Below are 27,993 nucleotides of genomic sequence, written 5' to 3' on the forward strand. Positions count from 1 at the left end.
GAAGAGAACCGAATCTTCCTGTATAAATGTCAGATTTACAAGGAACACCTGAAGGCGACATGAAACAACGTAGCATCATCAGGTCACCGCCCCCAATATTAAACTGACGTCACGAATTTGTAATGCTTTTGATTATTATTATTAATAACCCCAAATATATGTTTTTTTGTAGTTTTTATTTACCAATGAATGATATAACGGATGATTATGCAGGTCAGAATAAATATTTTACATATTTACAAAAACCTCTGCAGTACTATTGTGTCGAACACGTCGAATAAATAGGTGAATATTCAGCTAAGAGGATATATAGAGAATATTCAACTACACCACGATATGTGTAGTGTCAATCAATACAGCATGGCTTGCTTGCAATACTAAACAGATCACGTGCTCTGCCGAACCCAGACATGTTAATGATTGTTTTGGACTGAGATATGTGACGGTATTTGCGATATGTGGCCTCTATAACCACATCATCGACACCCCCATTTTTGGTAGGTTTACTATGGTTGTATTTCGTTTTGCTGTCTCATGTGAGTGTAACATAAAGAAGATGCATCAATAAGGAATCCCTTGACCTTGAATTAGAGTAATATGTGCGGTTTATGTCCCTCTGTTTCCATGAAAACATGTATATATTAATTAACTAAATGAACCTCATGGCATTTGTAACACAAGTTACTTTTTGTCAAAAGTTGTGGTTTAATAGACACACCCAGTCCAACAAAGTGTGAGAAACATGCAGAGTAATGAGCCTTAAGAGCAATAGGAGGGTGTGGCTTTTTTAAACAGAAAGAACAGATACGCTTGAACGAGTTTGCCTTGCAGAGCGGGGCAGGAGTCACGATCCTGAACAGACAGCCATTTACTTTCACTCTGCTGGGCAATAATCCAGTTGCACAATCCTACTCCCTCTCTCCCTCTCTTGGGCATTCCTTCAGCAGTTTGAAGCAAGACTTTGAGGGGAAGCGGCTTCCAGCACAGAGAAGTAACCACACAAGAGAAAAAGCTCAGGAGAAACTACAACTCGCAGCCATGAAGGACAAAGTGAGGAAAGGAGGAAGAAATCAGGCCAAGGCTGGTGAGGAAACCCTGCAATGTTTTTTCTTTTCTGCTCCTCTTTCGATGTGTCTCTTATGTTGTTACACTTTCCTCTTCCTTCTTTTTCTGGTGCTTCCCCCGCTGGAGAATGTGAGGCGGGTGAGAGATTTAGCACTGCCCTGCTGCTCTGAACATGGCTGGTGCAGTTTCTTCACCAACTTTTCAATCTGCTCCCCACTTTAAACTGTTTTGCTACATGTATTCACACAGACGAACGCTGAGATCAACCTGAAATCCCTAGACAAACTGTAAATTCTCAGTTATTTTAGGACAACGAAGACAAAGATTAGCTTGTATTAAAATATCTGTATACAGTTGTTTAACCTATTACAAAAACCTTCCATCTATTGTCCAACCATCTTATCTACCTCATAATTGTTTCTCCCTTTTCCACATTCTTACCTTGGCCTTTCAACTTCTTTGAACTTCTGCCACTCCCCTTTCACAAGACAAAATGATTGAATTAAGGAAGAGTAAGTGTTTGCCCGTCTTCAAGTGGGATTACCTTGAATCTTTGAATCTGTGCGCATATAATTTAACATGACTTTCCTACACATAGAGAAGGAGTCTTTCAGCGTGTTTAGTTCATAGCAGATGTTCTCAATTTTACTTTCAGCCAAAAAACTCTTCCCATATAGAGAATATACACAGGACCCCCTAAAGTATGTGCCTTGGAATAATTTGATGTTGTATCTTTCTTTATTAAACTATATTCTATGAACTATTAAAGATTACAATATAATGCATTGATGTATGAAGCCTTTTATGAAAATAGATGTATTCATTCTTTGTATCCTGATCATAAATGAATGAATCTGAAGACTTTTTACAGACTCCCTGGCAAAGTCCCATGGACCCCTGGGGGTCCCAGGACCCTACTTTAAGAACCACTGGTTCATACTACAAGCTAACCTCAGAAATAAGTGCCAAAGTAAACTCAACAGGGCTAAAAAAAAAAAAAACTACCTGTTGTAGTAAAGCAGCAATCCCAGTAGAGAGGAGGGACCTTCTTCCAGCCAATTGTTAACAGAGACGCAATTTTTTGGGGGCTTTCCAGTGGTAAAGTAGTCCCAGATTGACAGCAAGAGCTGGGGATTTACAGTAGAATGAATTACAATCTTCAGAGATTAGTGCAAAATGAATATTTTGCTTTGCTGTGTACATAGCAATGGTGTTTTATGTGTATGTGCAGGCATCCATGAACGCAAGCTTGCTCTACTGCCAAGCTTTAGGTTTGTTAGTTTACATGTTTGTACATTCCCCTGTCTACTCATGTCAGCACTGGGTGTGGTTGTCCCATCACTCTGGGATGACATGAAGGCCAGTAAAAATAACAGGTTTAGTCACATTGTAGGTTACGGCACACGCTGGGACCTGCCCTCCCTCTGGTTCTGCGTGTGTGTAAAAAGACAGACACACCCCACTTTCCCCTTACAGTTACTTGCATACATTTGCCCTCAGGCACTCTCACACACACAGACTGTTCACTCCAGCTCACGATCCTTTGAGAGGAGATTAGCGTTATTGTTTGATTCTCAACAAGAAACTCTTCTCATTTATTCATGCGTTTTTTTGGAAGCAGCGTAGCTTTTCGGGATCAGTGAGCTAGGAACTATCCCAGCATGTAATGAGCAGAAGGCAGGAAGACAAACTAAACTATTTTCTTGTCCAGTGCGGTGCTCTGTGGTTATCCTCAGTTAATTTTGGTTCTCCTTCAAACAGATGAAATGAGCCTGGTTGGCGGACAGGATGCTGTTGGCGTTAAGCAACATGAGGACACATCTTTCCCTGTGAAAATCCAGGGAGCAGGAGTCGAGTCATTTGAGCTGCAGGTACAAAGTCAGACTGTTGTTTCCATTCTGTCCCCTCGTATTCACTCATTTGAAAATAACAAGATGGAAACCAACAGTTTTGCGGGAACTATTCTCATAGATAACATATTTATTATTGGCAGGTTTATGATCTATATTTTGATGTGTTAAACCATGTATCTATGTAGGTCCATGGATTTTGGCTTGTTCAAGATGCAGTAATGAATCTGCTTTCGAGGAATGAGGTGTGTCCACGTTCCAACTTGTCGCTGGCACTCGCTGGTACAACTCTGGACCCGCTTACAGAGCTGCAAAGCCTAAAGGGGCTGAAACCAGGAGCCATCCTTCGCCTGGTGGAAGGTGGGTTTTTTGAGAGCCTTCCCTTTTAGTTCAGCTTTATGGTCAGTCTATATTTTTAGCATGCGTTTCTTTAATAGCTTGTCAGTACTTATGTAAGTTTAGTCTTGCATGCATTTTAATAGGTTAATGATGTTCTCAATATATATTCATTATCTTCATAATGAGTTTTGACACAGTTGTTAGAATCTTCAGGCAGTTTTAGCTTTTTAATAATAATCTAATAATACTCCATAAATTGTTGTCTGGCCTTTTAACAATATAGTTGTATACTCTCTTACATGTCCATGTATGTTTCTACATATCTCGGGTCATTTATGGTGTAATATTTAATTATAGAATTGAATGGAATAATCCTGTCCATATTTTCATCACACCCATCACCCGTTCCATTACACACACACTGAAGTCTCTCTCACCTCAATGTAAATAGCTCACTCACCTTTTATGAGTCATCACAACAAGGTTTATAGTTGCAGAGATAACAAGTGTGTGCCAACCAATTATTCAGTTTCTCACCAGCTAACTGTGACTGAAACAAACTATTCTGCAGCCAAGCTGTTACTATGTGCAGTATATATCCTGTCAGACTTGTGTATGTGTATGCATCATTGATTAATTAGTACCCAAGTGCAAAATATAACAAACTATTAATTTTGTCCTAGAGTAGAGTATTTGTCCTGTTTATTATGGCTGTTTAAAAAGAGTGTCCACCGTTTCATGAAGGCCATGGCAATCTCTCCAATACAACTGTGTGTCTTTCCAGAACCCTACACCGCCCGCTCAGCCAGACTCCATCTGGCTCGTGTGCTTGACCTGCTGAGAGCATCTGGACCTCAGGATGCACTGAGAGAAGGACGCTCACCAAGCCTACTGGAGACACTCACATACACACCAGGTACACACACTGTACACACTAAGACAAAGGGGTAATCCAAAGATACAATTGGCAAACAAGCTCATACTGAAGATCTCCCTTTATAACCTGTGCAGACTCCAGCTTGCCGAATGGAAAGAGCCTGAAACGCTCTTTAAGCAACACAAAAACAGAAACAACCAACCAGGATGGAGCTCTCCATGAGAACCTCCTCCCTGGTTCCTCAGAAAGACCCCTCATGGCCCTGCTTCCACACAGCTCCCAACTAGAGGTACGTAAATACCTGGAATCTTGTTTCATTCACTGTTTTATTCACACAGACACACTGACTCATTGTGACTTTATATCCGTCTCATTAGTTGCCCAGCTACCTGAGAGACTTGTCTCTCAGCTGTTGGAACCCGGCTCCAGGACACAGGAAGCTGCAGGGAGACTTCCTGTACATCACTGTGGTGACAATGGAGGGACGACGGTGTGACGTCACATCCTGTCCTAAAGGGTTCTTCCTCAATAGGTAAAGATTTTTTATTTATTTTCGTTTCATGGTTGCAATAACTTACAGTAGAACATGTATGAAAGGCTAATGATGGGCGTAGCTGTCTTATTTCCACTATGTTTAAGTCCACTTATGTATAAATGATTTAACTTTAACTACATGAATGTTTCAGTTTAATTATCAATTATTTTCTCTTCACCCTTCTTAATCTCAGATCTACAGAAGAAGTGTTTGATCCTCGTCCTGCACAGTCTTCCCCAGTTTGTCACAGTTTCACCGACCTGCTCTGTCACATCAGCCCTGCCTTCAAACAAACTTTGACCACGCTGAAAAATAGGTTACTACTTATACATTAAGGGAGCATAATTACTACAGTATTTTGCCAGAATCCAGAAACAGTGGGGTTTCAAATTCAAATCATTAAATGATCATAGTAACTGATATTGTAAACCTTTCTTCCTTCAGGTCTCAGTTACCTCTAGTAGAAGGGATGCCCACTCCTTACCCCACTCTGAGCTGGCTTGGGCCTCCCTGCGCCTCTCGCACTCATAAAAACACCTTCAGCCAACTTGGAGTGGATGAACAGCTAGCAACACAGGTTATTTACGACATAGCATATTGTTTGTTGCTGTTCATTGTGTAGCGTGCTGGTGGGAGTAATGTTTTGTGTAACTATGTGTGATATGTGTAGGCTCCAGACTGGAATGAGGAGTTGCAAGCTATTAGAGATCTTCCACAAGGCAGTCTAGAGGAGCGCCTGCAGAGGGACAAAGCTCTGCTCCAGGTAACCAAGAAAAACGGTTCTCTTATAACAGGACTCTTATCATCTGATTTCAACTTCTCCCCCTCTAATCTTCATTCATACCTTTTTTTTGTTCAGCTTAACAGTGCATTTGTTAGGGCTGCGATGCAGGGGGCAGAAACTGTTGTTGATGGCTTTGTGGATCCAGTGAATGGAAACCCCGATGACCCCGCTTTCCTGTGGGGCGGCCTGTTCATGAGCCAAGGGGCAGCAAGCACAATCTTTGGAGGGGACAGGGGTCGCAGGTGAGAGAAAACCACATGATCGATGACAAGATACAATAGATGTAAAGCCATTTGCTCTTAAATTGTATACATTGTTATATGGCTGCCAAAGATTAAAGGAGGTTTTGTTTCACTTTCAGAACAACATTGATTTTCTCACTGATTATCCAAATGTTTGCTCATCTTCTACTTGCAGGGCTGCTCAGAGGCTGGAGTTTAAAGGAGTACAGGCCTACAGTGACATCGAGGAGTTGCGGGGTTTGCACACTCTACCTACGGCCATTGTAGACTACAGAGGAGTACGTCTGTCTGCTCAGGGTCTAGCCCCTGGGTTGGAGGGCTCAGAGCAGGACCAGGCAACTGCTCCCGCCTCAAGGTAGTGGACCCAAAAATTCAACAATCCACAGTTATAGTGGTGTCACACTGTGAGGCAGACATTTTGGTGTTTCCAAACTAATTGTCTTCCTTATTTTGCTCTATAGAGGTTTGCTGTACGGGGTAAATGCAGGACCCCAAGAATCCCCCCAACGAAGACGGCTCCTAGAGCGCTTGGCTCAAGCTGCCAAATCTCTTTCTCTCCAGAGACATATTGTTGTGGGGCCCAACGATCACAAGGTACCACTGTTCACCTCAGTGGACGCTCAGGGACTGTTGGGCGCTGATGGGAGGTTCTACATACTGGATGTGTTCAGGACCTTCCCAGCTGATGCCAACTTCTGCCCAGAGGTGGAGGCAGAAGGCCAGACAGTCACTGAAGAAGAGGAGAGTAATACAAGCTGTGCAGAGGACGAGGAGAAGAAGGGTTGTGTAAAAGAAGGTTGGCCTGAGAAGTATCACTCAGACTCTGGGCTTCCAAGGAGCTTCCCTCACGGACTCTGTCGACTGAGGCCAGAGCTGGTGCAGGCCTTCATCCAGCACAAGTGAGTTATACATGAAATGAAAACACTTTGAACTCAGTATTAAAAGTTTTTCCATCACGTTGAAGTTTTGATTTTTGCTTTGTTAAGACATTCCCAGTTCACTCAGCGTGTCAGGAAGACATTGGACGAGAATGGAGGCTTTGAAGAATGTGCAACAGCTTGTAAGATGTGTTTTAGTAGATAACTAACTGAATGGAAACCAAAATTAAAGTTAACACATCAAGAACTGTGTCCATTATATACTGTGTATTTACACGACAAGTGTTCCTATACCTGCAGGTGATTCTCGAGCCACTAACGCAGTGCGAGCTGCTTGTAAAGAAGTGGGCTCAGTCAGCAACATCATCTTTGAGATGCGCTTGAACCCAAGCATCTTCTCTCCAGGTACCATGAGAAACTGCATACACACTAACGTGCACAGTCATATCTTTTGCTGGAACACCGTATGACACACATCCTGTGTTTTGTGTTTAGAAGTATCCTTCCCTCCTGGTGAAAGTGAGTCAACAAAGCTGCAGGAGAGGTTACTGAGGGAAGCTGCTGCTTTCATCATCACACATCAGATACCAGCCTTTGTACGTGTTTACATACAGTACTACAATATGCACATCTACAGAAAACATGCAACCGACTCACCATCTGTCTGTTTGTGTGTGTGCAGGTGGAGTTTTGCCGACAAAGCAATGAGGCACCAATGGATGGAGTCTCTCTGAAACAGGCACTACACCAGAGAGGCATCAATCTCAGATATCTGGGCCATGTAATCACGACCATCAGCCAATCAGAAGACAAGGAGCGCCTGAGGCATATAATGGTGTGTTTGATTTGCAAAATAGTCAAACTTAGCCTTGGTGACTTAATCGCTTTTATAACAACTGTGCTTTATAACACTCTTCTTTTCTTTCTAACCAGAGATTGGTCATAGGAGAAATTTTCACCCGCTCAACGAGAAGAGTGTTCAACAATTTCCTCCAGGTAATTTGCAGTATTCTGTACAGAGCATTCCTACTAATTCTTGTGTTGGCACACCGCAAAGTGAGGTGAAGGTGTGTGTCCCACACTGAACTGCAGCCTTCGGTCATGTCCTTGCAGGGTGTGGACGTGCCTAGTCTCTCAGCAGCTGTTAGTCACTTCCTGTGCTGCCTATTTGTTCCTCACTTCACACCAACACCTGTGTGGGATGAGACTAAGAAGAAGTCAAGGCGGCGTGGCCGAGGGCCCGGGGCCTCTGAAAGCACACCCTGGAGCATGCTCGCAGGGGCCGAGCTGTGGAACCTGGTCTGCCAGGATGCTGCTGAAACATATAACATCTCTGACAGCCTTGGGTAAGGACTTTGTTTTCTCCTTTTGTTTCTTAGTTACACAATGGCTCAGAGTCAATGTTAGAATAACTGAAATTTTTACTTGACAGCTCCGGTCCGAACCACCTGGTGGAGCACTACGGCCTTCAGAAGCTCTCTCTGCTCAGGGAGTTCTGTTTAAAGACTGGAGTACAGGTAACCGTCACAACAATACATATATTATTAATGATGTAATGTTCACTGAGAGGAAATTGCTAAATTCCAGAGACACTGTATAATTAAAGGGGAAAGTATGTTTGTTATTTCTGTGTCTTCACCAGTTGAGACTGAGAGACTACGTCCTTGACAATCAAAATAAAGCTCCCATTGGTCCAGATGACATCCTCAACATCTTCCCTGTTGTCAAGTACATCCACATGCCAACTGTGGATGCTTCAAAAGCATACAGAGCTGCACAGAACTTCATCCAGAAGGGTGGGTCAATAAAGCCGGGTCATTTTGCTGCAGATCTGTAATCTTTGTGCTCAATGTGTGTTTTAGAACACAATCTAAATAAAAAGTGCAACATTATTGTGTGCTCCCCAACTGCAGGTCTGCTGGATCAGGCCCATGAACACCTGAAACAAGCAACCTACTTGTTTGGTAGGGTGTGTGATGACCTGCACGCTGAGGCCTGTTATTGCCACAGCCTGTTGGCCAAGGTGGCCTTCGTCCAGGGCAAGCCAGCTGAGGTAGGCTCACTGCACCACAACTTATTACAGCTACATGCACACGTGTTGCAGCAACATAAAGCAACTAAGGAAAAGGCCAAACTTTCTGTCTCAATTTCATGAAGCAATGAAGTGATTGTAATTAATATTAATATACATGAAGCTGGCCATTCATTCTTGTCATTGCTGCGACTTTCTGTGCTCTCAAGGCTCGCAGTGTCCAGCTGAAAGCAGTGGTCATCAGTGAGAGAGTGCTTGGCTTTGACCATCCAAACACTATCCACCAATATGTGAGTAAAGCGACACATTTTTCATCCTCAGGTATCGCTACTCGAAATAGAACCACTGGTCACTGTGGAATAGATGTATCCTAACTGTACCCCTGGGTTCATTACAACACATTTCTGTCGGGCTTTTATGCCATATGTGCAAAGTGTGATTATTAATATTTTGTTGTTATGTGCAGACCCTCTTGGGTGTGTATGTGTTTGCTGGAGGGGAGACGGCCTTGGCCCAGAAGTGTCTCCTCAGAGCTCGTCTGCTAATGCTAACAGTCCACGGAGAGGACCATCCCTACACCGCAACACTGGATGTAGGTTACAACAAGCACACAAAGGGCTTTTCACAACCTCTTTATAAACAATTTGTACTTTTTCGACAATGAAAACCCTCTCATTGTTTTTTTGCAGAGCTGTCTTGGGTTGGTGCTGACCGGAGATCAGAGAGGGAAGTTCCTAGAGAATGCCCTCAGACTCAACACCTCCTTCTTTGGCCCCTCACATCTGCACACCGCTCTCAAGTAAGACACCATATTTTGTATAAAAAGTAGGGTAATTTTGTCCCTATTTCCTAGCATCCTCACAATTTCACTCTTTGGTTTCTTATCTGTGCAGTCAGCACCTGTTGGCCCAGTGGATGTGCAGTAAGGGAGACTACCGAAGTGCTATGAGCCATGAGAAGGAGTCCCTCACTGGTTTTACCTCCATGGTCAGTACATCAGCATGTGCGAGCTGCACCTGACAGAGATTGGTGTATGTGCATATCATCTTACGATCATTTTCTCTCTTAGTTTGGAGAGGATCATCCTCAGTCACGCTCCAGCAAAGAGTTTCTGTGCACTATAACCAAGCAAGCGGTGAAGGTGGAACGCTCGCTCAGACAGGCAGGAGCTGACTGCATGGAGCAGACAGTGGAGGTTGGTCCAGGAGCTCATGTGGTCTCTGACACCATCAGCTTGTTTGAACCATACAAGGTAAAACAGTGTGTTTACTGGTGTCCCTGTCCTCTCTGTCCTCAGAGTCTAAATCCCACTTCTGACACTATGCTGGAGCAAATGGCTCTGGTGACAGGGATCAGGAGCCTTACACACAGGTAAATATGCACAAGCTTAAAACTTGTTGAAGCACTGTGTTGAAATGTAGCTTGGACAATATTAGTTTGTTTAAGCTGATACTGTAAACCATCTTAAATCACCTTTTCAAACACATTTGGCTACAGCAGCATGCATGTGTGTTGTAAAGAAAGAAGCCACTCATGAATTCATTGTTTTCACAGAGACGGACTCCAGGAGTATAGGAAGAAACACAACGAACTAAAGGCAGCGGTGGCAAAGGAACTGGGATTCATTGTGACCAACAAGCTCGCTGCCTCAGAAACTGTGAACAGAGAAGAGAAAAGCTCAGCTCAAGAAACAGGAAGCAGGAAGGAAGCAGAGGATGGAGGAAGCCCAGCGGTGGAGAATACCAGCGAGGGCCAACAGGAGCAGCCAGTGGAAGAGACCTTGACAAAGAGTGCTGCCACAGCTCCAGTTAATGGTCATGTGGTGGAGCCAGCTGAAGTGAAAGGGCATGAGGAGAAAACAGATGTAGATGCAGAAGACGGTGACAGAGCAGCTTCAGATGCTGAGGTCAAGATAGTGAATGGGGAGTCAGAGGTCAGGGCTGCAGGACAGGAAGCTGAGAACAGCACACCAAATGACGTAAACAGCAACACATCCAATGGGGAGATCAAATCTGATGCAACAGTTACTGAGATGAAATCAGTGTCAGATGAGGTTAATGGTGACTGTGACATCCCCGTAAGCCCGCCAGTCCTGAAGAGTAAAGGAACCTGGGCAGATGTTGTTTCAAAAGCCAATGGAGGGAGAGACATAGACACAGCAGACAACATAGATCAAGTCACTGCTAATGGAACAGCTCAAGAGTGAAAATACCAGGAGATCTAGTGTTGTAGTCAAGTTTTTCCGAAGTAACTGCTGTAAGATAAAACTTTTTCAAGATCATAGATGCAATTTGATCAAATGCATATGGAGCTGGCAACAGAGAGTGAGATTTTGAGTATTTGTTTTGGAGATGTTAATGCCGATGCTGGGAGAGGTCTGTACTGCTGAGTGCTGTTTTTTCAACAATAAACTTTTTATTCTGGTTCACATGTGAAGTTGCTTTTTGGGGGTATTTGCACCGTAGTGTATCGTTGCATGTAAACGTGATGTTATAGTATGATGCTATCAAACCACCTGTACAAGTGATGTACCCAGAACAACTCAACTGGAAACTAATCTAAATGTATAGGCTGTAAGAGCCATATTAGACTTATAATAAGATGTGTTTAGTGATGTGGGAACAAACATATTAAAATGCCCCTTTAGTTACGCTACTGACTACGTCATAGCAAAATATCCCTCAGTCGAGCAGCAAGGCCGAGCTCCTCCTTGTGGCACAAGCAAGACTGTGGCAAGCGTGTGGCAGGTGTCAGGACTGATAATATAAATCCTTAGATTATGCAGATATTCTCCATTACTCTTCATGTCTATTAAAGTTCAGGTTAGCGAGGTCAGTATAACACAGCTATGCAGCTGGAGTTGGTTGTGTCTATGAAATGTCCAGTTCTCAAGGGAAGTCAGTCACACGCCTGTGCACTTCAACACCCACAACTGTTTATCAGTGTATTGACATTATGGAAGCAGACTGGTTGTTGCACGGTCCAGTCTTGTGAGAAAAGATGAGAACACAGGATTCTCCTCCTTTTGACAGGATAGAGCGAATCAAATGTTAGGACGAGGCGAAACGAGGCGAGACGAACCTGTGACGATAACCTGTGTATGAAAAGGCCCCACTTCCGTTTGTGGGGCAGTTGTTCTGTGCCCAACCTGCGTGTTGGCTGCACCACTCACTGCTTTTGCAATTGCAGATCATTTAGTAAATAAATTTAGAGAACGAGAAGTTGTTGAACACACCAGGCATCCAATAATTGACACACGCACAGGACTGTGGCACCTCTCTGACTAGTCTTGGCACTCCTGTGACAACCTACTGACACCTAACTGACGCTAGCCACTTCCAGTAATTGCACTCGCTGTCTCTTTCTTTTTTTTTTAACCGTTGTGCCAAGTTGAGCACAGAAGGAATCTTGTAACTTTATTTTTTATGAGTAAACCTTCTAAAGTGAAGTTACTTCCTCTGAAGACTGATTTTGCGTCAAGCTTGCCAATACACAGACTGTAAGAATAGCGGTAATGTAGATTATCAGCAAGCAGAGCAGGCACTTTCCAGGTGGGCCAACAGGCCTTTTGGGCTTAAATGTTTTGTCTGACCGGCTCGTAACAAGATCAGTCTTTTTCTTATTTGACACTAGGCTGGCCCAATCACATGTTTAAATCCCTGCCTCTTTGGGCTCAGTGGCTAAATCAAACAGTGTGTCTGCAAAAGTAAAAGTAAAGTGTGCCAGTAGTAAACACCAAACACAAGAGAGGTGCAGCGAAACAAAAGGTTCATTTGAGATGAGCCAGTTCTGCGCAGAATCGATCAGTGGCGATCGGCGCGCAATGCATGCCGGTTAGATTTGTGTCCGTGGTCAACAATATTCTGATGAGAGCAAGGTGGCCGCTGATTTTAGAGCCAGGCGCCGCAGTAGCCACATCAGAGAGCTGATTGACTCTTAGATCTGACAGCAAACACCACGTGTTGGAGAAAATTCTTATTTTATGTGTGGTTGTAATACTTAACACTCGGTTGTTGACTAGTAGTCAAGAGTTTAATCTAAAAACATATCTTGTATGGTTGATAATACAAAATCGTATTTAAACAACACACATCAAAACCAGTAGTAATGTATTTCACTGGCAAGGGATGCAGCTACATGCACATTTCTACATAAATATATATATAAACACATATGAATACATCCAAACGTGATCTGTAAACTACAAGTAGCCTAAAGATCGGAACTAACAGGAAGTCATTTTTTTCTGGGACTTCCTGTGTATACTTTGAAGGCATCTGAAAACTGCCCGACTTGACCGCAGTTTTTTTTCAACGCCCTCTGCTGCTCACGTCTGGATTCCAGGCGAGGCGCAGCTCTTTCGAACGAGCCTGTTGACGGGCCCTTCAAGCAGAACCAGTTCTAGATGCGCAACAATCCCTTGAGCTCCAAATGAAGGCCCTAAAACAAACTACCATGATAGTATTGCAAGATTCAATCCTCAATTTGAAGCAGGACTCATTTATTTCGAAAAAACTGCTTATAAATTAGCAACAGTAGAAAACATTAAGTAAAATGTCCATTTCCTGAATCAGCTCTGTGTTTCCCTCTGAATTATCTCCAAATCAGAGCAGTGTTGGTACTGTGGTTCAGGCGGCTCTGCCCAGGTGGATTGTGGGAGTCTGTTAAGGCTGCCGGTGGGAAAGGTGATGACTGCAGTGTCACTGAAGACATCAATCAGACGGGATGGACAGGGCAGCTGTCTCTCCTCACACACAGACACTGCCTGAGTGATGTAGCTGTAGTCCCGCTTGAACTCTCTCTCAAGTGTTCTGTTGGGACGACAGACAGAAAACATCACCTCTCCTCTCCTCCACTTTATTAAACATCATCGCCCTCATTCATGTCTTATACTAACCTGTCCATCATGCCATTAAAGCTGTTTCCAATGATTATCATCAGAGGAAGACGTTGCACACTCCAATTCTTCCACAGAAGGTTGTTGTACAGGGCTTTCCCACAATGCATCAGGTAAAAGAGCGTGGGTTTAGTCGCCAGACATTTCCCCTCCTGCACAATAAAGTGAAAAAGAAAACACTGATTTCCTACCTTACGCGCCCACCTTACGTAAGATATGAAAATCCACTTGCAGCGACCTGAAACTTGCTGGAGATAAGTCCTGTTAGGTTCTTTATTTGTGTAAATTAATCCCCTTGGCAATGCTGTCAAGGGTTTGCAAACACACAACAGCATTTGTACTATTAATTTGTTCTCCATGAAGTATATCTGCTTACCGCTTGTTTTGTTTAACTTGTCTGACAAGGCAAGGCAAGTTTATTTGTACAGCACATTTCAACAAAAAGGCAATTCAAAGTGCTTAAGTAAGTTAAAAAACAAGAGTTGCCAACAACTGACCTCATTCTCTGCGAGTACAGTCAGACCCAGCTCTCTCAAAACACTCCTCTCTCCAGATGAGAAAGCAGGATCATAAACAGAGCAGTCCTTCAGTGGAATCTAAGGGGGAGGGGGGGCAGTGAGACAGGTCTGAAAATGAACAGGATCTCATGGTGACGGTTTGTTATATCGTTGGATAAAAATATCCTTGAACCTGTTCTGCGTCCAGCAGCAGCAGCAACATGGCAAGCTGGAAGCGAGCTGAGACACAGGAGGAAAAGGAGCCAAGGCCATAACACACACACTCCAGCTCTTTGCTCCCCAGCTGGTCTGCGGGGGCCTCATTGTCCCTGTTCTCTAGAAGTTTTGATAGGGCTGCGGATCCTGCCTCTGAAGACAAGAGTACTGAAAGGGTCACTGGTCCGCAGGTCAAATGATTACACAAACAAACAAAATATGTATTAATAATTCCACTTGTCCAACTTACTCACTTTTCCACTCATTCCAAAATTCCTCGCATCTTAGCTCGGACCTACAGAGTGGGAGGATGAGCAGAATTACTCAACTCCGCATTAAACATGAATAATATTCCAGAAGACTGCTGCATAACTGGGCTTGGACTGCTTACACTGTGTCTCGTATTCGTTTCACAGTTTTCCCGATATCCAGCTGCTCCTGGCTGCATATTGAGGGCACCTGAAGTGATTTTGATTTCCGCGCTGCACCTTTTCGTCGCCGAGCCACTTGCCACTCCTCTCCGGTGTCCGACATGCTATTTCACAGTTGCCTCATTTATACATAAGCAGACATGTGACAAAATAAAAACAAACAAAGTTCTTATTTAAGTGCGGCCATGGGATGGCGAGTCTGAGGCAAATAGGACTGTTTTGAGTGTAACACACGCAGATCCTGTTCCGGTGTCATGACACATTTTGTATCCCTTTTTGTCAAATTACCGGTACATTTTAGTGAATAAACGAACTGTAGCATAGATAATCACAGACGAGTAGTGACAACAACTCACTATGAAGTGAGTGAGTTGTTGTGTTAAAAAATGATTCACTGTTTCGAAGCGTTTGACACAAAGTGACGACACCTGCTGGCCACACTTTAGGTACTACATGTGCATGTGATTATGTAGTCTGTGAATTAAACCTGAGAAACAATAGTCAGTGCATGAGTCAGAGAGGAGATTTTTACTGCATTAGCCTTGTAAAATCAGAGGACATTTGGAGTTTTAAATATAGCAATTTTTGAATTACGGTAAAGCCCTGATGTAACACACTGCGTACAGTGGGGGGCAGTACAGATTATATACGTTGGTTTGTGATCCGCCATTAAATCAGAGAAGGAGAAGAAGCGCAGCAGCGGAGGACTTCATGGGATAAACAGGGTACAAAGTTTGGTGTAACACCGGCATTTACGGCGTCAACCGGATATACTTGTGTATTCGTAAAACATGATGTGAAACGAATACGATAGTTTAACTTCCATTACTGTCACAGAGGAATTAACATAAAGCTGATTTCCGGATAACGAACGTTTCAGGTGAGTTACAGAAAACCGTGTTTGAATTATTCCCCAACACTCACGGAGATAGAGCGAGCCGTTTAACTAGCTTACGTGAGCTAACGTGAGCTAGTGAATAGTGTATGAGCTTGTCTTCACATTGTGTTTCCTCCACTGAGGCAGATCGTTGTAGATCCATGTGACGTTAGTTGTTCAGGAATGTTTACGAAAAGTACGTTGATGGTGTTTCACAACTAGCCAGCTATTTGAGATTAGGCTGTTTGCATCTTTCTTTGAGTTAAAATACGCGCGAAATTGTTGTTGACTGTTGGGCCAGATGTACATTTTATAACGTTATAAATAAAGCATTCAAAATAAACCAAATTTACAGGATGGAAACCGTCTCGACGCCTTTGCGAGCTTTCAGCCACCTCTCTTGGCTTTCATCAGTACTTTAACCGTCTTGGTACTTTGTTTATTGTGATGTCCAGAGATGTCCATGTCCCATCTGTATGGGAGGAGAGAGGAGGAAGAGGAAGGTGTTGAGGTGGAGAGCTTCGAGGTGACAGACTGGGACCTGGCCAATGAGTTCAATCCAGAACGTCGCAGACACAGGCAGACCAAGGATCAGGCCACCTATGGCATCTGGGCTGACAAGGACTCAGACGAGGACGAGAGGCCTAGCTTCGGAGGCAAGAAGTAAGACCTGGGTTTATTTTTGTTGCTGCCCCAATACTGTTGTGGTACCTGAATCTGCACCCAACCATAACCCTAATTCCAAACGGTTGTCTTTGCTCTGGCTAACCTAAACCCCAATGGGGGAAACACAAATCTAACAGGGAAATGCTATCCAATGGGGAACCTACTCAAGTATCCATTGTAGTCATCCCAACAGAAATAGGCCAACTCCTTTATTTAAAAAAAACATTTTCCAACCAAATTGTATTTTTTATTTTTTTTTCTAGATCTAAAGACTACAGTGCTCCAGTAAACTTTGTGAGTGCTGGTCTGCGTAAGGCTGCAGCTGAGGAGAAACTGCAACAGCAAAAAGAAGAAGCAGGCTCCGATGATTCTGAAGATGATGGTCCTTCAGCTCCTTCAGCACCTCCCCCTCCTCGTGGCACCGCACCCAAAAAACTCCAGATGGTAAATTGTGTTGTGTTTATATAATTTACCCACTGCAGTGTATTCTGTCACATTATTCAAAAACAATGTATTTATTTATTTTTTGCTAGGGTAATTTCCGGGGTAGCCAGTCCCAGAGGTTTGCAGGTGGCATACAGTCTGGTAAAGGCATCGGTAACTGGGAGAAGCACACAAGGGGAATCGGACAAAAACTTCTGCAGAAAATGGGCTACCAACCAGGCAAAGGCCTGGGAAAGAACGCCCAAGGTGGGTCTGAGGAGGCTTTGTTGTGAACATTTAGTAAAAGTATTTTACAGGATTTTCAGACTAAAGTTGATCTACTCTGATTTTGAACTCTCTTATTACTGCAGGTATTATAAACCCCATTGAGGCAAAGCTTCGTAAAGGCAAGGGAGCAGTGGGTGCTTATGGCAACGAGAGAACACATCAGAGTCTTCAGGATTTTCCTGTGGTTGATTCAGAGGAAGAGGAGGAAAAGGTAAAAAAAATATTTTTATTTTTTTTAAATGTTTCCTCTTTTTCCAGCCACACTCTGTTCGATCAAATGGCATAAGTAATATTGTAAAGTCATTCAACATTATTCTCAATGTGTAGGAATTTCAGAAGGAGTTAGGCCAGTGGCGTAAGGATCCTGCAGGGTCTGTAGGAAAGAAGAAACCCAAGTACTCCTACAGAACCGTGGACGAGCTGAAGGCTAAAGGCAAGCTGGCAGGGCGCAGTACAGCGGCATCAGCTGGAGAGTTGGCACAGGTCAAGGTATGTTTGCAAAGAGTTTTATAAACACTTCTTTGTGTCTTTTCTCACAGGTATGTTATCAGGGCACTTTTGAATCATGCAGAATGTTATAATAAGCATTAGGGTCTTGAGTTAAATGTGCCTTTACACTTCGTACAAGCCCCTGTGGATGACATCATAATATGAATGTAAGAAAAATGGTCAGCTGCCATTTTTGTCTCTGAATCTTATTTTCCTCATAACTGTTCCCATCTTCAGGTAATTGATATGACTGGAAGAGAACAAAAGGTTTATTACAGTTACAGTCAGATGTCCAACAAGCACAGTGTTCCAGATGAAGGCCCACCAAGCTTGTCCACTCAGGATCAGAAGGGATCTGGCTTTGCGCTCCCTGAACTGGAACATAACCTGCAGCTACTGATAGACCTCACAGAACAGGACATATTACAGGTATGAAGGAACCCAAAAAATATCTGCCAACTCTGTACCACTCTGCTGCTTCTTCTTCCACATACTGACACGCTGTCTCTTTTGCGATCTTATTTTCCACCTCCTGTAGTCCACCAGACGTCTGCAGCATGAAAAGGATGTCGTTGTGACTCTGAGCCACGAGTCACGAGCACTGCAGAGCAGACTGGATGCAGAGCAAGATGCCATTCAGAGAATTGAGGCCGTTCTGGCATTGGTGGGGCGTTTTCCTTCTGGGGAGATGGCGCCTGGGGAGGCACCCACTCTGCAGGTGCATATACAGTGAACACACAAAGACAAACCATGACAGTTATCAGGCTGTTTCAGTTTATTATTACATCCATATAGGTAATTGTTTTGGTGCGTTCCTTCTCTTTCTTCAGGAGTGCGCCCAGATCTTTGAGACTTTACAAACAGACTATTATGAAGAATACAAGACTATGGGATTGGCAGACTTGGCTGTAGCTGTTGTTCAACCATTACTCAAAGAGAAACTTCGCTCTTGGGACCCATTGAAGGTATGCTTTTTGCAACTAGCTTTTTTCCAAGGTACCTTTTTATACCGATCACTTAGTTTCTCTTCAGATTGTACTTTCATTATTTCAGGACAGCTCTTTTTGTCTGGAAGACATCGGTCAGTGGAGAGCAATCCTCGAATCTAGAGACTTCCATAGCAGTGCCCCAGATTCAAACATGGACCCTTACCACAGGTCATTTTAAACACACAAACTAAGCTGTGCTCACACATTTACATTATTAGATTATATTAGCAAGGTGTGAAAGCTTATTTTTGATGACTTATGTTTGGGACATGTGTGTCCTGTCTTTGTCGGTCCAGATTGTTGTGGGAAGTGTGGATCCCAGTGATGCGGCCCTGTGTGACAGTCTGGCAGCCTCGTATAGTGGGGCCAATGGTGGACTGTGTGGAAGTATGGGCTCCTATTCTCCCCCTGTGGATCCTGGATCACCTGATGGAGCAGTTGATCTTACCCCGGCTACAGCGAGAGGCAAGACACCTCTCCACTTAAAGACACACTTACTTAGACATAGAGAAACTCGCATGTTTTTGATCATTTCATATTTGTGGATTATTAGCTTCTACATGGGGGATCTGTTTTTATTCATTTCTGTTTACTGTTTGATAGGTGGATACCTGGAACCCTTTAACTGACACAGTCCCCATCCACTCCTGGATCCATCCTTGGCTGCCTCTGCTCCACTCACGTCTAGAGCCTCTTTACCCACCAATCAGGAGCAAACTATCCAACGCCTTGCAGCGATGGCATCCCAGCGACACTTCTGCCCGCCTCATCCTGCAGCCTTGGAAAGATGTTTTCACACCAGGTGCATGGGAGGCCTTCATGGTGAAAAATATCATCCCTAAACTCGGTATGTTTTTATCAGCCTTAAGATGGCCTTTTCCCTGCAGTCTTTTCCTTCCATGTCTCTCCTTTTGGCACTGCTTTCTCTTCATATGACGGCTTCTGTGTCACCTTCTCAGCTCTCTGTCTGGAGGAGCTGGTTATTAACCCTCACCAGCAGCAGATGGAGCCATTTCACTGGGTGTTGGACTGGGAGGGCATGTTGTCCCCCTCCAGCCTTGTGTCCCTGCTGGACAAAAACTTCTTTACAAAGTGGTTGCAGGTCAGTTGATCTATTTCCAGAGAACGAAAAAGTAAAAAAGATGCACTTACCGCATTTGATTATTGTTTAAATTGGATGAAATGTTTTGTTTTTGTAAATTTGTTATGTGTTTTGGGTTTTTCTTATTTTAGGTCCTGTGTTCATGGTTGAGCAACAGTCCTAACTATGAGGAAATCACTAAATGGTACCTGGGCTGGAAAAGTATGTTTAGTGACACTTTGTTGTCACAGCTGCTCATTAAAGAGAAATTCAACGAAGCTCTGGACATCATGAACCGCGCAGTGTCTTCAGGCATGGGTTGGTATTAATACACAGTCTCAGAAAATAAACATATAAAACCTATTGAACAACATTCCTCTTTGAAATTATGATCATGCCGCCATTTTTTCCTCTGCTTCAACACAACGTACTATAGCACTCTTTATTTTCTTAATTATCTACAGGTGGATATATGCAACCTGGTGCACGGGAGAATATTGCCTATCTAACACAGACCGAGAGACGAAAGGACTTCCAGTATGAAGCGATGCAGGAGCGCAGAGATGCTGAGAGTGTGGCTCACAGAGGCATCAGTGCTGGTGTGCCGACTAATTTTAAAGATCTTATCCAGACTAAGGCAGAGGAGAACAACATTGTCTTCATGCCCTTAGTGGCCAAACGGCACGAGGGAAAACAGCTGTACACTTTTGGCCGTATCGTCATCTACATAGACAGAGGGGTTGTTTTTGTGCAAGGAGAGAAGACTTGGGTCCCCACGTCTTTGCAGAGTCTGATAGATATGGCCAAGTGAGGGTGGACTGACTGACTGATTGATTGATTCTTTGTCCTGCTAAGCGTTAAACTGCATTGGTAGAGCAAACGTTTGCCTTTTATGTTACTTCAGTGTGCTGATCCTTGTCAAATGTGTCTTAAAGTGTCACTAGAACTGTGAATAAATACAATTTGAATGTATGTGGCCTGTTTTTGTTTTTATCAGATGTAAAATGTTCAAGTACTGTACTTTATTGTTCATATGGGATGTATATGATATTGGTTGGTTTTCAGAAGGTTTTGCATTCACCACAGGCAAGGCACTTCCCTCTACCCACACTACTTTAACTTTAAATGTTATGTTTTGATTATTTTTTTTGTTATGATAATTGTATTGTACCTTTTATAAACTTTCATCATTGTCAAGAGGACTAAAGTAATATTTGTTTTTACTGTAGTGCAGGTTTTTTTTAAATGACTTGCAATACCGGTTATTTCCTTTAGTGGAGGTGGCAGTGTAGCTGATGGTTCCTCTTTCTAGCCAGTCGGGTTTTTTGTCAAAAGCGGGGATTCCGTCCATCTTCGTTGCTTTGCTGTTCAACAAAGTATCCAGTACATGTGCATTTGCGCACAATTCTTTTTATAAAGCAGACGAATTTTTCCAACAAGGAGGTATGTGGCTTTTATACAGATCACACCAAACATACAATACATTGACGGTAATGTAACTATGATTGCAAAGCTGCCTTTATGAACCGACAAGCTAACAACGGCTAGCCAATGAACTAACGTTAGTCAGCCGCTGCAGAGCTAACGTTAGCTAGCATGGTAAAAGAGAAGCACTGTGGGCAAGTTACGTGACTGTAGCTAGCTAACAGTTTAGCTACCGGTTTGTTGTATAAAGCCTTTATGTTCACTGTCTTTATCCAGACATGTCGTCGGAGGCCCTGAAGAAGCGAAAGTCAAAGGTTATCCGCAGTGAAGGAGGAACCCCAGAGATAAAGCGAGGTCGCGCAGAGGGAGAACCGCAGGTAACGAGGGTCACGGAGGGCAGGGAGACACCAGCAGACGACTGGGGCAAAGTCTTGTCAGCAGCAGCAGAAAAAAAAAGAAGAAATACGCCTCGACAACACCAATGAAGCCGAGATACAGAAATCCAAACTGTCGAGCAAGTTTGTTTTGAAATGTAAACAACGTTAGACGCAGAAGTACGAACATTTGGATTTGGGATTTGGATGAAGGTCTTCATGTGATTTGAAAAGCAGAACTCATGTTGATAGATTCAATATGGTTTGATGTACCACTATTTCTAAGCACCAACGGTAGATTGTTACCAATCAGATACAATACACATATGAGTTATCAATGTTGAAGTTTAAATCTAGTTCAGAGTCTGGGACCTGACTTAACTCAGTCACTTAGCACTTCCCTTTTAGTTGTGTTGTAATGGATTCAGCACTTTCACGCACAGCACCAAGAAGAGCGGGCTCAAGTTGAAGCATGATCGACAGTGGTTCGATCAACTGTTTATTGATGTAGGCTTTTCTTTCTTCAATTTTCTAGGATGTGCGAGTGTACAGTGAGGAGGTGGAGCTGGATGGCAGGGACCCTGAGCAGGACTTCCTGCAGTACAAAGAGTCCTGTGAGAGTTTGGCCACACTCATGAGTGAGATCCAGGAGCTGAAAGCCAATGGAGCCAAAGAGGGTGTAAGAATGAAACATTTAGGATAGTATGCACATCCAAATGACTCATAGATTTATTGTCAATTTTTGTCAGACTAGTTACACATCAGTGATGTGCTGGCTTTATACAATTTGTGGTAATGATGAATCTAATACATCACAACATTGTATATATGATTCTGTGTCTACACCACAATGATGAAGTCTAACTAGTTTTGTCTGTTCTCAGTGTGCTGAGGTCGAGCAGAGGCGTATGCAGAGCTGCATCCACTTCATGAATCTGAAAAAGCTCAATCGTCTGGCTCATATGCGACTAAAGAGAGGCAGAGACCAGACCCACGAGGTAACTCACACAACCTTCAAAGGCTGTCCAAATTCCATGAGATATTAAAGGAAATATCATTTATTTTATTTACTACATTTAGTTTTGTGCTGATGAGGAAAGGCAAGTTGAGCATCAAGAACGTTGTTTCTACTTTTAACAGCTAACTGCAGTAGCTGCCACTGTCGGCAGATAAATCCTTTACACCCTCGGGTTTGTTTTTCATTTTGACTTCATTAATCCATTTTTTTCTTCCTTCAGGCAAAGCAGAAAGTGGATGTGCTGCACCTTCAGTTACAGAACCTGCTGTATGAAGTTATGCACCTTCAGAAGGAGATCAGCAAGTGTCTGGAGTTCAAGTTAGTACAAAATATATCCTTCGACTTGAGGTCAAGGTAAATTACTACCCATGCAAATATGCTGAAGTTACCCATTTTTATATACAACAAATATAGTTTAAGAAAGATTTTAACATACCTTTCCCTGATCCAGGTCTAAGCATGAAGAAATAGACTTGGTGCCTGAGGAAGAGTTTTACCAGGATGCGCCACAGGATATTTCCAGGCCTCAGCTCACAAAAAATGATCCTCACCAACTCACACTTGCACGACTGGACTGGGAGCTTGAACAGCGGAAGAGGTATGCAAACTTGCTCAAAACATTAGTGGCATGCTGCTGTAAAAACAAAAACGGTCTTAATTATTCAGGAGTATAAAGCAGCGGTTAAAAGTGTGTGCTTGGATACAGGTTGGCAGAGAAATACAAGGAGTCACAGACCACAAAGGAGAAGATTCAGAAGAGCATCGAGGTCAAGAAGGAACATCTGACAAGCTTGCAGCCAGGACTCAATGCCATCATGCAGGTACTGTTTGGGTGCCATATTACAGAGGTTTTGATGGGACCACACTATCACTGTCTTTGTTGCAGTCGCAGCAGCTCAGAGTATTGATTTTGAAAGTGTTTCAAAAATGTATTGTTCTTTGAAGAGTTATGATATTGACTGCATAATTTATTTCTTCATTGAGGTCTTAACTGCTATACCACCAATGGACCTCACGTATGGATCCCCTGAATGACAATATGATTTTGGCTCTCCTCTTTCCCAGGCCTCTATCCCAGTGCAGGAGTACCTGTCCATGCCTTTTGAACAGGCTCAGATTCAGACAGAGGTTGCCCGTCACCTGCCTCCACCTCTCTATGTCCTGTTTGTTCAAGCCAATGCCTATGGCCAGGCCTGTGGTAAGTCGTCAATAGAGGAAGGAATAGCTTATGTTTAAAGACATAGTAGAGTTTATTTTATGGGATATAAATAGGGTTGGGTACCGAGAACCGGTGCCAATATGGCACCGATTCCAACACATCCGGTACCTACCGGACCGAAAAGCAACGCAGATTTCGGTGCTTTCTTCCAGTGCCTGAGCCGATTTTAAATACTTTTTTTTTTTTTTTTACACACTACTCTGTAATGTTGCACGGTATATAGATACTAAAAAGGTAGCGCGGTACCCGCACGTTAAAAACGATAAGATGTTGATGTATCGATACTATTAAAATAGCGCGGATCAGAGCGAACTCCGCTTTCTATTGTCCGCCTGCATGCAGAGCGGGGCTCGAGGGGGCGGGGCTTCCAGCGCTCACACACCACACATAGCGCGCGCACGCAGAAATCGCTGCAGACACGAGCTTTTGAACGTCAACTCTCGGCTTGCTGGAACAAATCTCTCCCAGTTGATAGTAATGATAATGTGGAGTCCAGTAAAGCAGCAGTTTGTAGAATCCGACAGTTTCTGAGTTCTGTTGCACACGGTCCCATCAGGCCACCTGATGCTTGTGTCTGTTCTTTTTTTAAATATATATTGTTTATAGTTATAAGTTAAAAGGTTTGAAGCTGCAGTTTGAAGACAAGTGTTTTGTATGTATTTATTTATTTATTTATATTTATAGTATACTTTAAAAAGTTAATATATTGTTCAATTTGAAGAAAAAAAATTGCCTTGGCAATAAAAAAGTATCGGTTTAGTCACCGGTATCGGGAAAAACCCAAACGATACCCATCCCTAGATATAAACCCTGATTGTCATTATTTATTTCTGTTTCCATGTCAGACAAGAACCTGTGTATCTCAATAAGTGGTGATGTGGATGAGGCCAAGGCCCTGTCCAAACCTCCAGAAGATTCCCAAGGTACAAACACTACTTTACATGTATACACTTAGCTTTGGTGTGCAGTTCATCTTTTGTTTTACTTAATGCTACTTAATATTTCAAGATGATGTATTTGTGAACGATGCATCTCCAACCTTATTTATTTATTTATTTATTTATTTATTTATTTTTTGTCCAGATGATGAGAGTGACTCGGATGCAGAGGAGGAGCAGGAGAAAACGGTGAGTCTTAGGCTGTACTTCCAACACGCATATTAATACCCTCAGGTCAGTGAGTTCAACGATTTCTTATTATATCCGTCTTTGCAACGGAAGCACAAATTGTTCCAGCTGTCATACGTTGTGATGAAGTAAATGTGTAGTTTGAATAAAATGTGTTTTGTTGCAACCTCTGTCTGGCATATCTGCATATGTTTGATTGGCTTTGTTGTCCACCTCAGTGGAAATTTGTCTTGTGCTTCTCCCAAGTACAAGGTACATTCACTTCACATAATTTAAAAGATACATAGATACAATAGTGAAAATGAGAAGGTTGCAGCAAATAAGCTAGATAAACAAAACAAGAGAGCAGGAGACCTTCCAGCCTTTCATTTGAAATGTAGCCTCCTTTTATCTATAACAATATAAATCAATATGTTTCTCCTGGAAGCAGATATAATATTATGCTAATTGTTTTTCTAATTGATTTGATATGTCACAATGTCAAACATGCAGTTTTCCTTGCTTTCTTTATCTTCATCTTTTTTTGGGGATTGCTTTTGATTGACAGAAGAGAAGGCGGCCAACTACAGGTGGCCAGCTGGATGACAAGAGACGGGAGATGCTGAAAAGGCACCCTCTGTCCCTCTGCTTAGACCTCAAGTGTAAAGGTAACTCATTCTACAGTCTTGATGACTTCAAATTGTAGTGGCTGCACAAAATAGGTCTGTGAATTTTGTAGCACATTTACTAGTCATCTGTAATGTATCCATAGCTGTGCTGTGTTTTGTGGTAACTCCACACCTACCAGATAGGAAGTGAAAGTGTTACCCAGTCTGCTATGATGTCATGACGCTATTTGACCCTCGTGTTCCCTCTGGTGGCAGTAAAAGGAATAGTGACTATAGATTATAGGGATATCTGCATTGCAGACGTAACTCTACCTAAAGGGGGGGGGAAGAGAGCGAGAGACGCTTTCAGCATTGTGGGTCTGCAGCACCTACAACATGCTGTAAGCAGATTTTCTCATCACCAGTCGTTCTCTAACCTCTGCTTGTGTTTCTACTGCTTCTCTCTCCCCTGTTGTCTTCACTGCTGCCAGCTGCAGCAGTCAGTTTACTGCAGTAAAAGCAAAAGGTGTCAGGGAGTGTCACTGAGTTCACTGTGATTGCAGAGAGTGGAGCGTGAAAGATGACCATCAGCACAGTGTGTATCCCCTGGGTGCTGCCAGCTGCCGCTATGACCACACCCTGTTATTGGAAACCCTTGGGGATGTTCACAGGGAGGATTCATAGAAAGAGGGGGATAGAGAGAATATTGAGCCAGTAATGGATCTGTTAATCACTGTGTGTCATCCATCATGTCTCCAAAGACGGCAGCATCCTCCATCTCTACTTCTACTACCTGATGAATCTGAACATTATGACCGTCAAGACCAAGGTCTCCACCTCCACAGACCTCACCACAGCCATCAGTGCAGGGTGTGTGTGTGTGTGTGTGTGTATTTTATCATCTCTGTCTATTGCCTGTGTTGTTTGTAAAATGTGTGTCAAGATGGATGCCTCGTCTACTGCAAACCAAATCTACTCACTGGTCTAAATAAAGTAACCTGGACTTGTGTCCCTGAGATTAAAGTCTAATGATGTCTTCTTTTGCAGGGACCTGCTGAAATCAGACACTCTACTCAGCTGTCTCTACACCAGCGACCAGGGACGCGAAACACCCAATCCAGCTAATCGCTACCAGTTTGATAAAGTCGGGTGAGGATGTCAAGTAATTAAAGCAAATGAGAAGATATTAAGCGAATCACAAGCCAGCGGAATTAACCAATAATTTCCTATTAGGATTGTTTCCTTTGCTGATTATGTGGAGGATCTGGGCCATCCCTACATGTGGGTTCAGAGTCTAGGAGGACTACATTTCCCCAAAGATCCTTCCGAGGTGTGTGTTGAAATCAAGTATTATCCCAGATGTGCACAGGTTCTGCGAGTTACATCCGCATCACGTTGATAAATGCTCATGTTTTTCCAGGGTGTGCGTGTTGGCAGTTCTCTGAGTGCCAGTCACATGGAGAGCACCATGAAGCTGCTGAGGGGACGACTCCTGTCCCGATTGGCTTTGCACAAACAGTTTGCCTCTCTAGGTACGTTATTATGTAAACAACCACGCATTTAAATACTCCTGAAGAAGAGATGGGGCATTTTGACTGAGTTTGTTTCTGCTCCTGTCCTCAGAGCACAGCATCATCCCGGTATCCAGCGAGTGTCAGAACCTTTTCCCTGCCAAGATCCTTTCGCGTTTAGCTCGCTGGACCACGACCACTCAACAGGATTACATGGTGTGCACACATAAACACACATATGCACAGACCTGTTTTAAAATAAAACAATATTCATCATACAGGACATGTCACACTCACTATGATTATTTAATCTTTCTTGGTAGGATCTGTCATATACTCGTCATGTGACTGCTGCTGGGCTAGCAAATGAGACTGACCTGTACTTTATGGCTGTGGTGGAAAGGGGCACAGGTAAAATACTAGCACTGATGATAGAATTGGCCAATACTTATACATTGATTTTTTTTATGTGTGTCTTTTAACCCACCTGCCTTGCTCTTTATCCTTCTCAGCTCGCCTCAATGCCGCTGTGGTAATGAATCCCCGTTACCCAGAAATCTCTCCTCTTTTCTCACTCTCCCTCAGCTGGAAGGGAGAGCGAAGTGGACGCACCGACGACAACCTTCGAGTATGAGCATTTTTCAATATTGATTACTTGAACACATACGCTTGTGCTCTGTTGATACACAAGCTCATTTTCCGTCTAAGTGTTTCAGGCTCTAACTGACTCATCTTTTCCTTTTTTAGGCCATGGAGAGCGAGGTCAATGTGTTCAAAAATGAACTGCAGGGGCCCCGACCAGGACACCAGCTCCTGACCAATCAGTTTTCACGCCTGTGTGTGTGCCTGGATGTGTATTTGGAGACTGAAGGACAAGATGACAGTGTGGAGGGACCGCTAGAGTTTCCCAGAGAAAAGATGTGTCTGCGCACTGTCAGGTACACAGTCACAAGAAGCTATTGGGAGACAAGATGTGGTCAAAAGACAACTTGGTATCTGAATAGATTTACTGTATCTCTGACATCTCGTTCTTTTTCTCAGGGGTCCAAATCGTCTGAAGCCATTCAAGTACAACCACCCTCAGGGATTCTTCAGTCACCGCTAGAATGGTCCGTGTGATTCTCAATGCTGTACTTCACAACTCTAACTCCCTCAAGCTTATCTTTGTGGCTCTTTGACACACAAAGTATTCCTTTTTAAAAGTATTTGTACCTGTTTGAAAATAAAAAAAACACCATGTTATTTTCTTGATTGGCTGTGTGTGTGTCCATGCTTT

The 27,993-nt window shown here is 43.2% G+C and overlaps 4 protein-coding genes across 4 annotated transcripts; 3 read left to right on the forward strand and 1 right to left on the reverse strand.

Annotated features, from left to right (window-relative positions):
- Positions 1–975: 975 nt before the first annotated feature.
- On the forward strand, positions 976–11,030 carry LOC306740758 (clustered mitochondria protein homolog). The gene is made up of 28 exons (XM_079222986.1): positions 976–1,084; positions 2,827–2,936; positions 3,104–3,275; positions 4,039–4,170; positions 4,266–4,420; positions 4,509–4,663; positions 4,860–4,982; positions 5,111–5,243; positions 5,337–5,429; positions 5,526–5,692; positions 5,868–6,047; positions 6,154–6,591; positions 6,679–6,752; positions 6,871–6,975; positions 7,066–7,166; positions 7,253–7,405; positions 7,504–7,566; positions 7,684–7,916; positions 8,003–8,087; positions 8,213–8,366; positions 8,484–8,623; positions 8,812–8,892; positions 9,069–9,194; positions 9,292–9,401; positions 9,496–9,589; positions 9,672–9,797; positions 9,900–9,973; positions 10,157–11,030. Exons 1-28 carry the CDS (start codon positions 1,039–1,041, stop codon positions 10,806–10,808), a joined length of 4,275 nt encoding a protein of 1,424 aa, XP_079079112.1. The 5' UTR covers positions 976–1,038; the 3' UTR covers positions 10,809–11,030.
- Positions 11,031–13,099: 2,069 nt separating this feature from the next.
- Positions 13,100–14,755, reverse strand: srrd (SRR1 domain containing). The gene is made up of 6 exons (XM_079222679.1): positions 14,604–14,755; positions 14,467–14,507; positions 14,190–14,365; positions 13,997–14,095; positions 13,500–13,651; positions 13,100–13,413 (listed from the first exon to the last, which is right to left on the reverse strand). Exons 1-6 carry the CDS (start codon positions 14,744–14,746, stop codon positions 13,173–13,175), a joined length of 852 nt encoding a protein of 283 aa, XP_079078805.1. The 5' UTR covers positions 14,747–14,755; the 3' UTR covers positions 13,100–13,172.
- Positions 14,756–15,448: 693 nt separating this feature from the next.
- tfip11 (tuftelin interacting protein 11) lies at positions 15,449–20,410 on the forward strand. The gene is made up of 15 exons (XM_079222383.1): positions 15,449–15,523; positions 15,976–16,183; positions 16,450–16,630; positions 16,720–16,876; positions 16,981–17,108; positions 17,225–17,386; positions 17,624–17,815; positions 17,925–18,104; positions 18,217–18,351; positions 18,440–18,543; positions 18,672–18,840; positions 18,979–19,222; positions 19,335–19,477; positions 19,609–19,774; positions 19,921–20,410. The coding sequence occupies exons 2-15, from the start codon at positions 15,978–15,980 to the stop codon at positions 20,265–20,267; spliced, it is 2,514 nt and encodes an 837-aa protein (XP_079078509.1). The 5' UTR covers positions 15,449–15,523; positions 15,976–15,977; the 3' UTR covers positions 20,268–20,410.
- A 749-nt stretch (positions 20,411–21,159) lies between these two features.
- thoc5 (THO complex 5) lies at positions 21,160–27,968 on the forward strand (the record flags this gene model as incomplete). Its single annotated transcript, XM_079221764.1, has 19 exons — positions 21,160–21,258; positions 21,791–21,934; positions 22,140–22,253; positions 22,494–22,591; positions 22,725–22,871; positions 22,980–23,094; positions 23,339–23,471; positions 24,338–24,415; positions 24,576–24,619; positions 25,167–25,266; positions 25,968–26,076; positions 26,254–26,355; positions 26,440–26,536; positions 26,627–26,738; positions 26,830–26,933; positions 27,041–27,128; positions 27,230–27,345; positions 27,465–27,655; positions 27,759–27,968. 19 exons carry the CDS (start codon positions 21,160–21,162, stop codon positions 27,820–27,822), a joined length of 2,055 nt encoding a protein of 684 aa, XP_079077890.1. The 3' UTR covers positions 27,823–27,968.
- Between the last annotated feature and the right edge of the window lie 25 nt (positions 27,969–27,993).

This window comes from Taurulus bubalis (assembly GCF_910589615.1).
Source record: "Taurulus bubalis genome assembly, chromosome: 8".
Lineage (NCBI taxonomy): Eukaryota > Metazoa > Chordata > Actinopteri > Perciformes > Cottidae > Taurulus > Taurulus bubalis.

Excerpts from the sequence above, each read along its gene's own strand:
- LOC306740758 (XM_079222986.1), top strand. The coding sequence starts at position 1,039 with ATGAAGGACAAAGTGAGGAAAGGAGGAAGAAATCAGGCCAAGGCTG. Across the intron at positions 5,693-5,867 it reads GGAGGGGACAGGGGTCGCAG|GGCTGCTCAGAGGCTGGAGT; the intron begins GTGAGAGAAAAC and ends TTCTACTTGCAG. Across the intron at positions 6,976-7,065 it reads CCCAAGCATCTTCTCTCCAG|AAGTATCCTTCCCTCCTGGT; the intron begins GTACCATGAGAA and ends TTTTGTGTTTAG.
- srrd (XM_079222679.1), bottom strand. The coding sequence starts at position 14,746 with ATGTCGGACACCGGAGAGGAGTGGCAAGTGGCTCGGCGACGAAAAGGT. Across the intron at positions 14,508-14,603 it reads AAACGAATACGAGACACAGT|GTCCGAGCTAAGATGCGAGG; the intron begins GTAAGCAGTCCA and ends CCCACTCTGTAG. Across the intron at positions 14,096-14,189 it reads TGCTGCTGGACGCAGAACAG|ATTCCACTGAAGGACTGCTC; the intron begins GTTCAAGGATAT and ends CCTCCCCCTTAG.
- tfip11 (XM_079222383.1), top strand. The coding sequence starts at position 15,978 with ATGTCCATGTCCCATCTGTATGGGAGGAGAGAGGAGGAAGAGGAAGGT. Across the intron at positions 18,352-18,439 it reads GCTCTTGGGACCCATTGAAG|GACAGCTCTTTTTGTCTGGA; the intron begins GTATGCTTTTTG and ends TCATTATTTCAG. Across the intron at positions 18,544-18,671 it reads AACATGGACCCTTACCACAG|ATTGTTGTGGGAAGTGTGGA; the intron begins GTCATTTTAAAC and ends TTGTCGGTCCAG.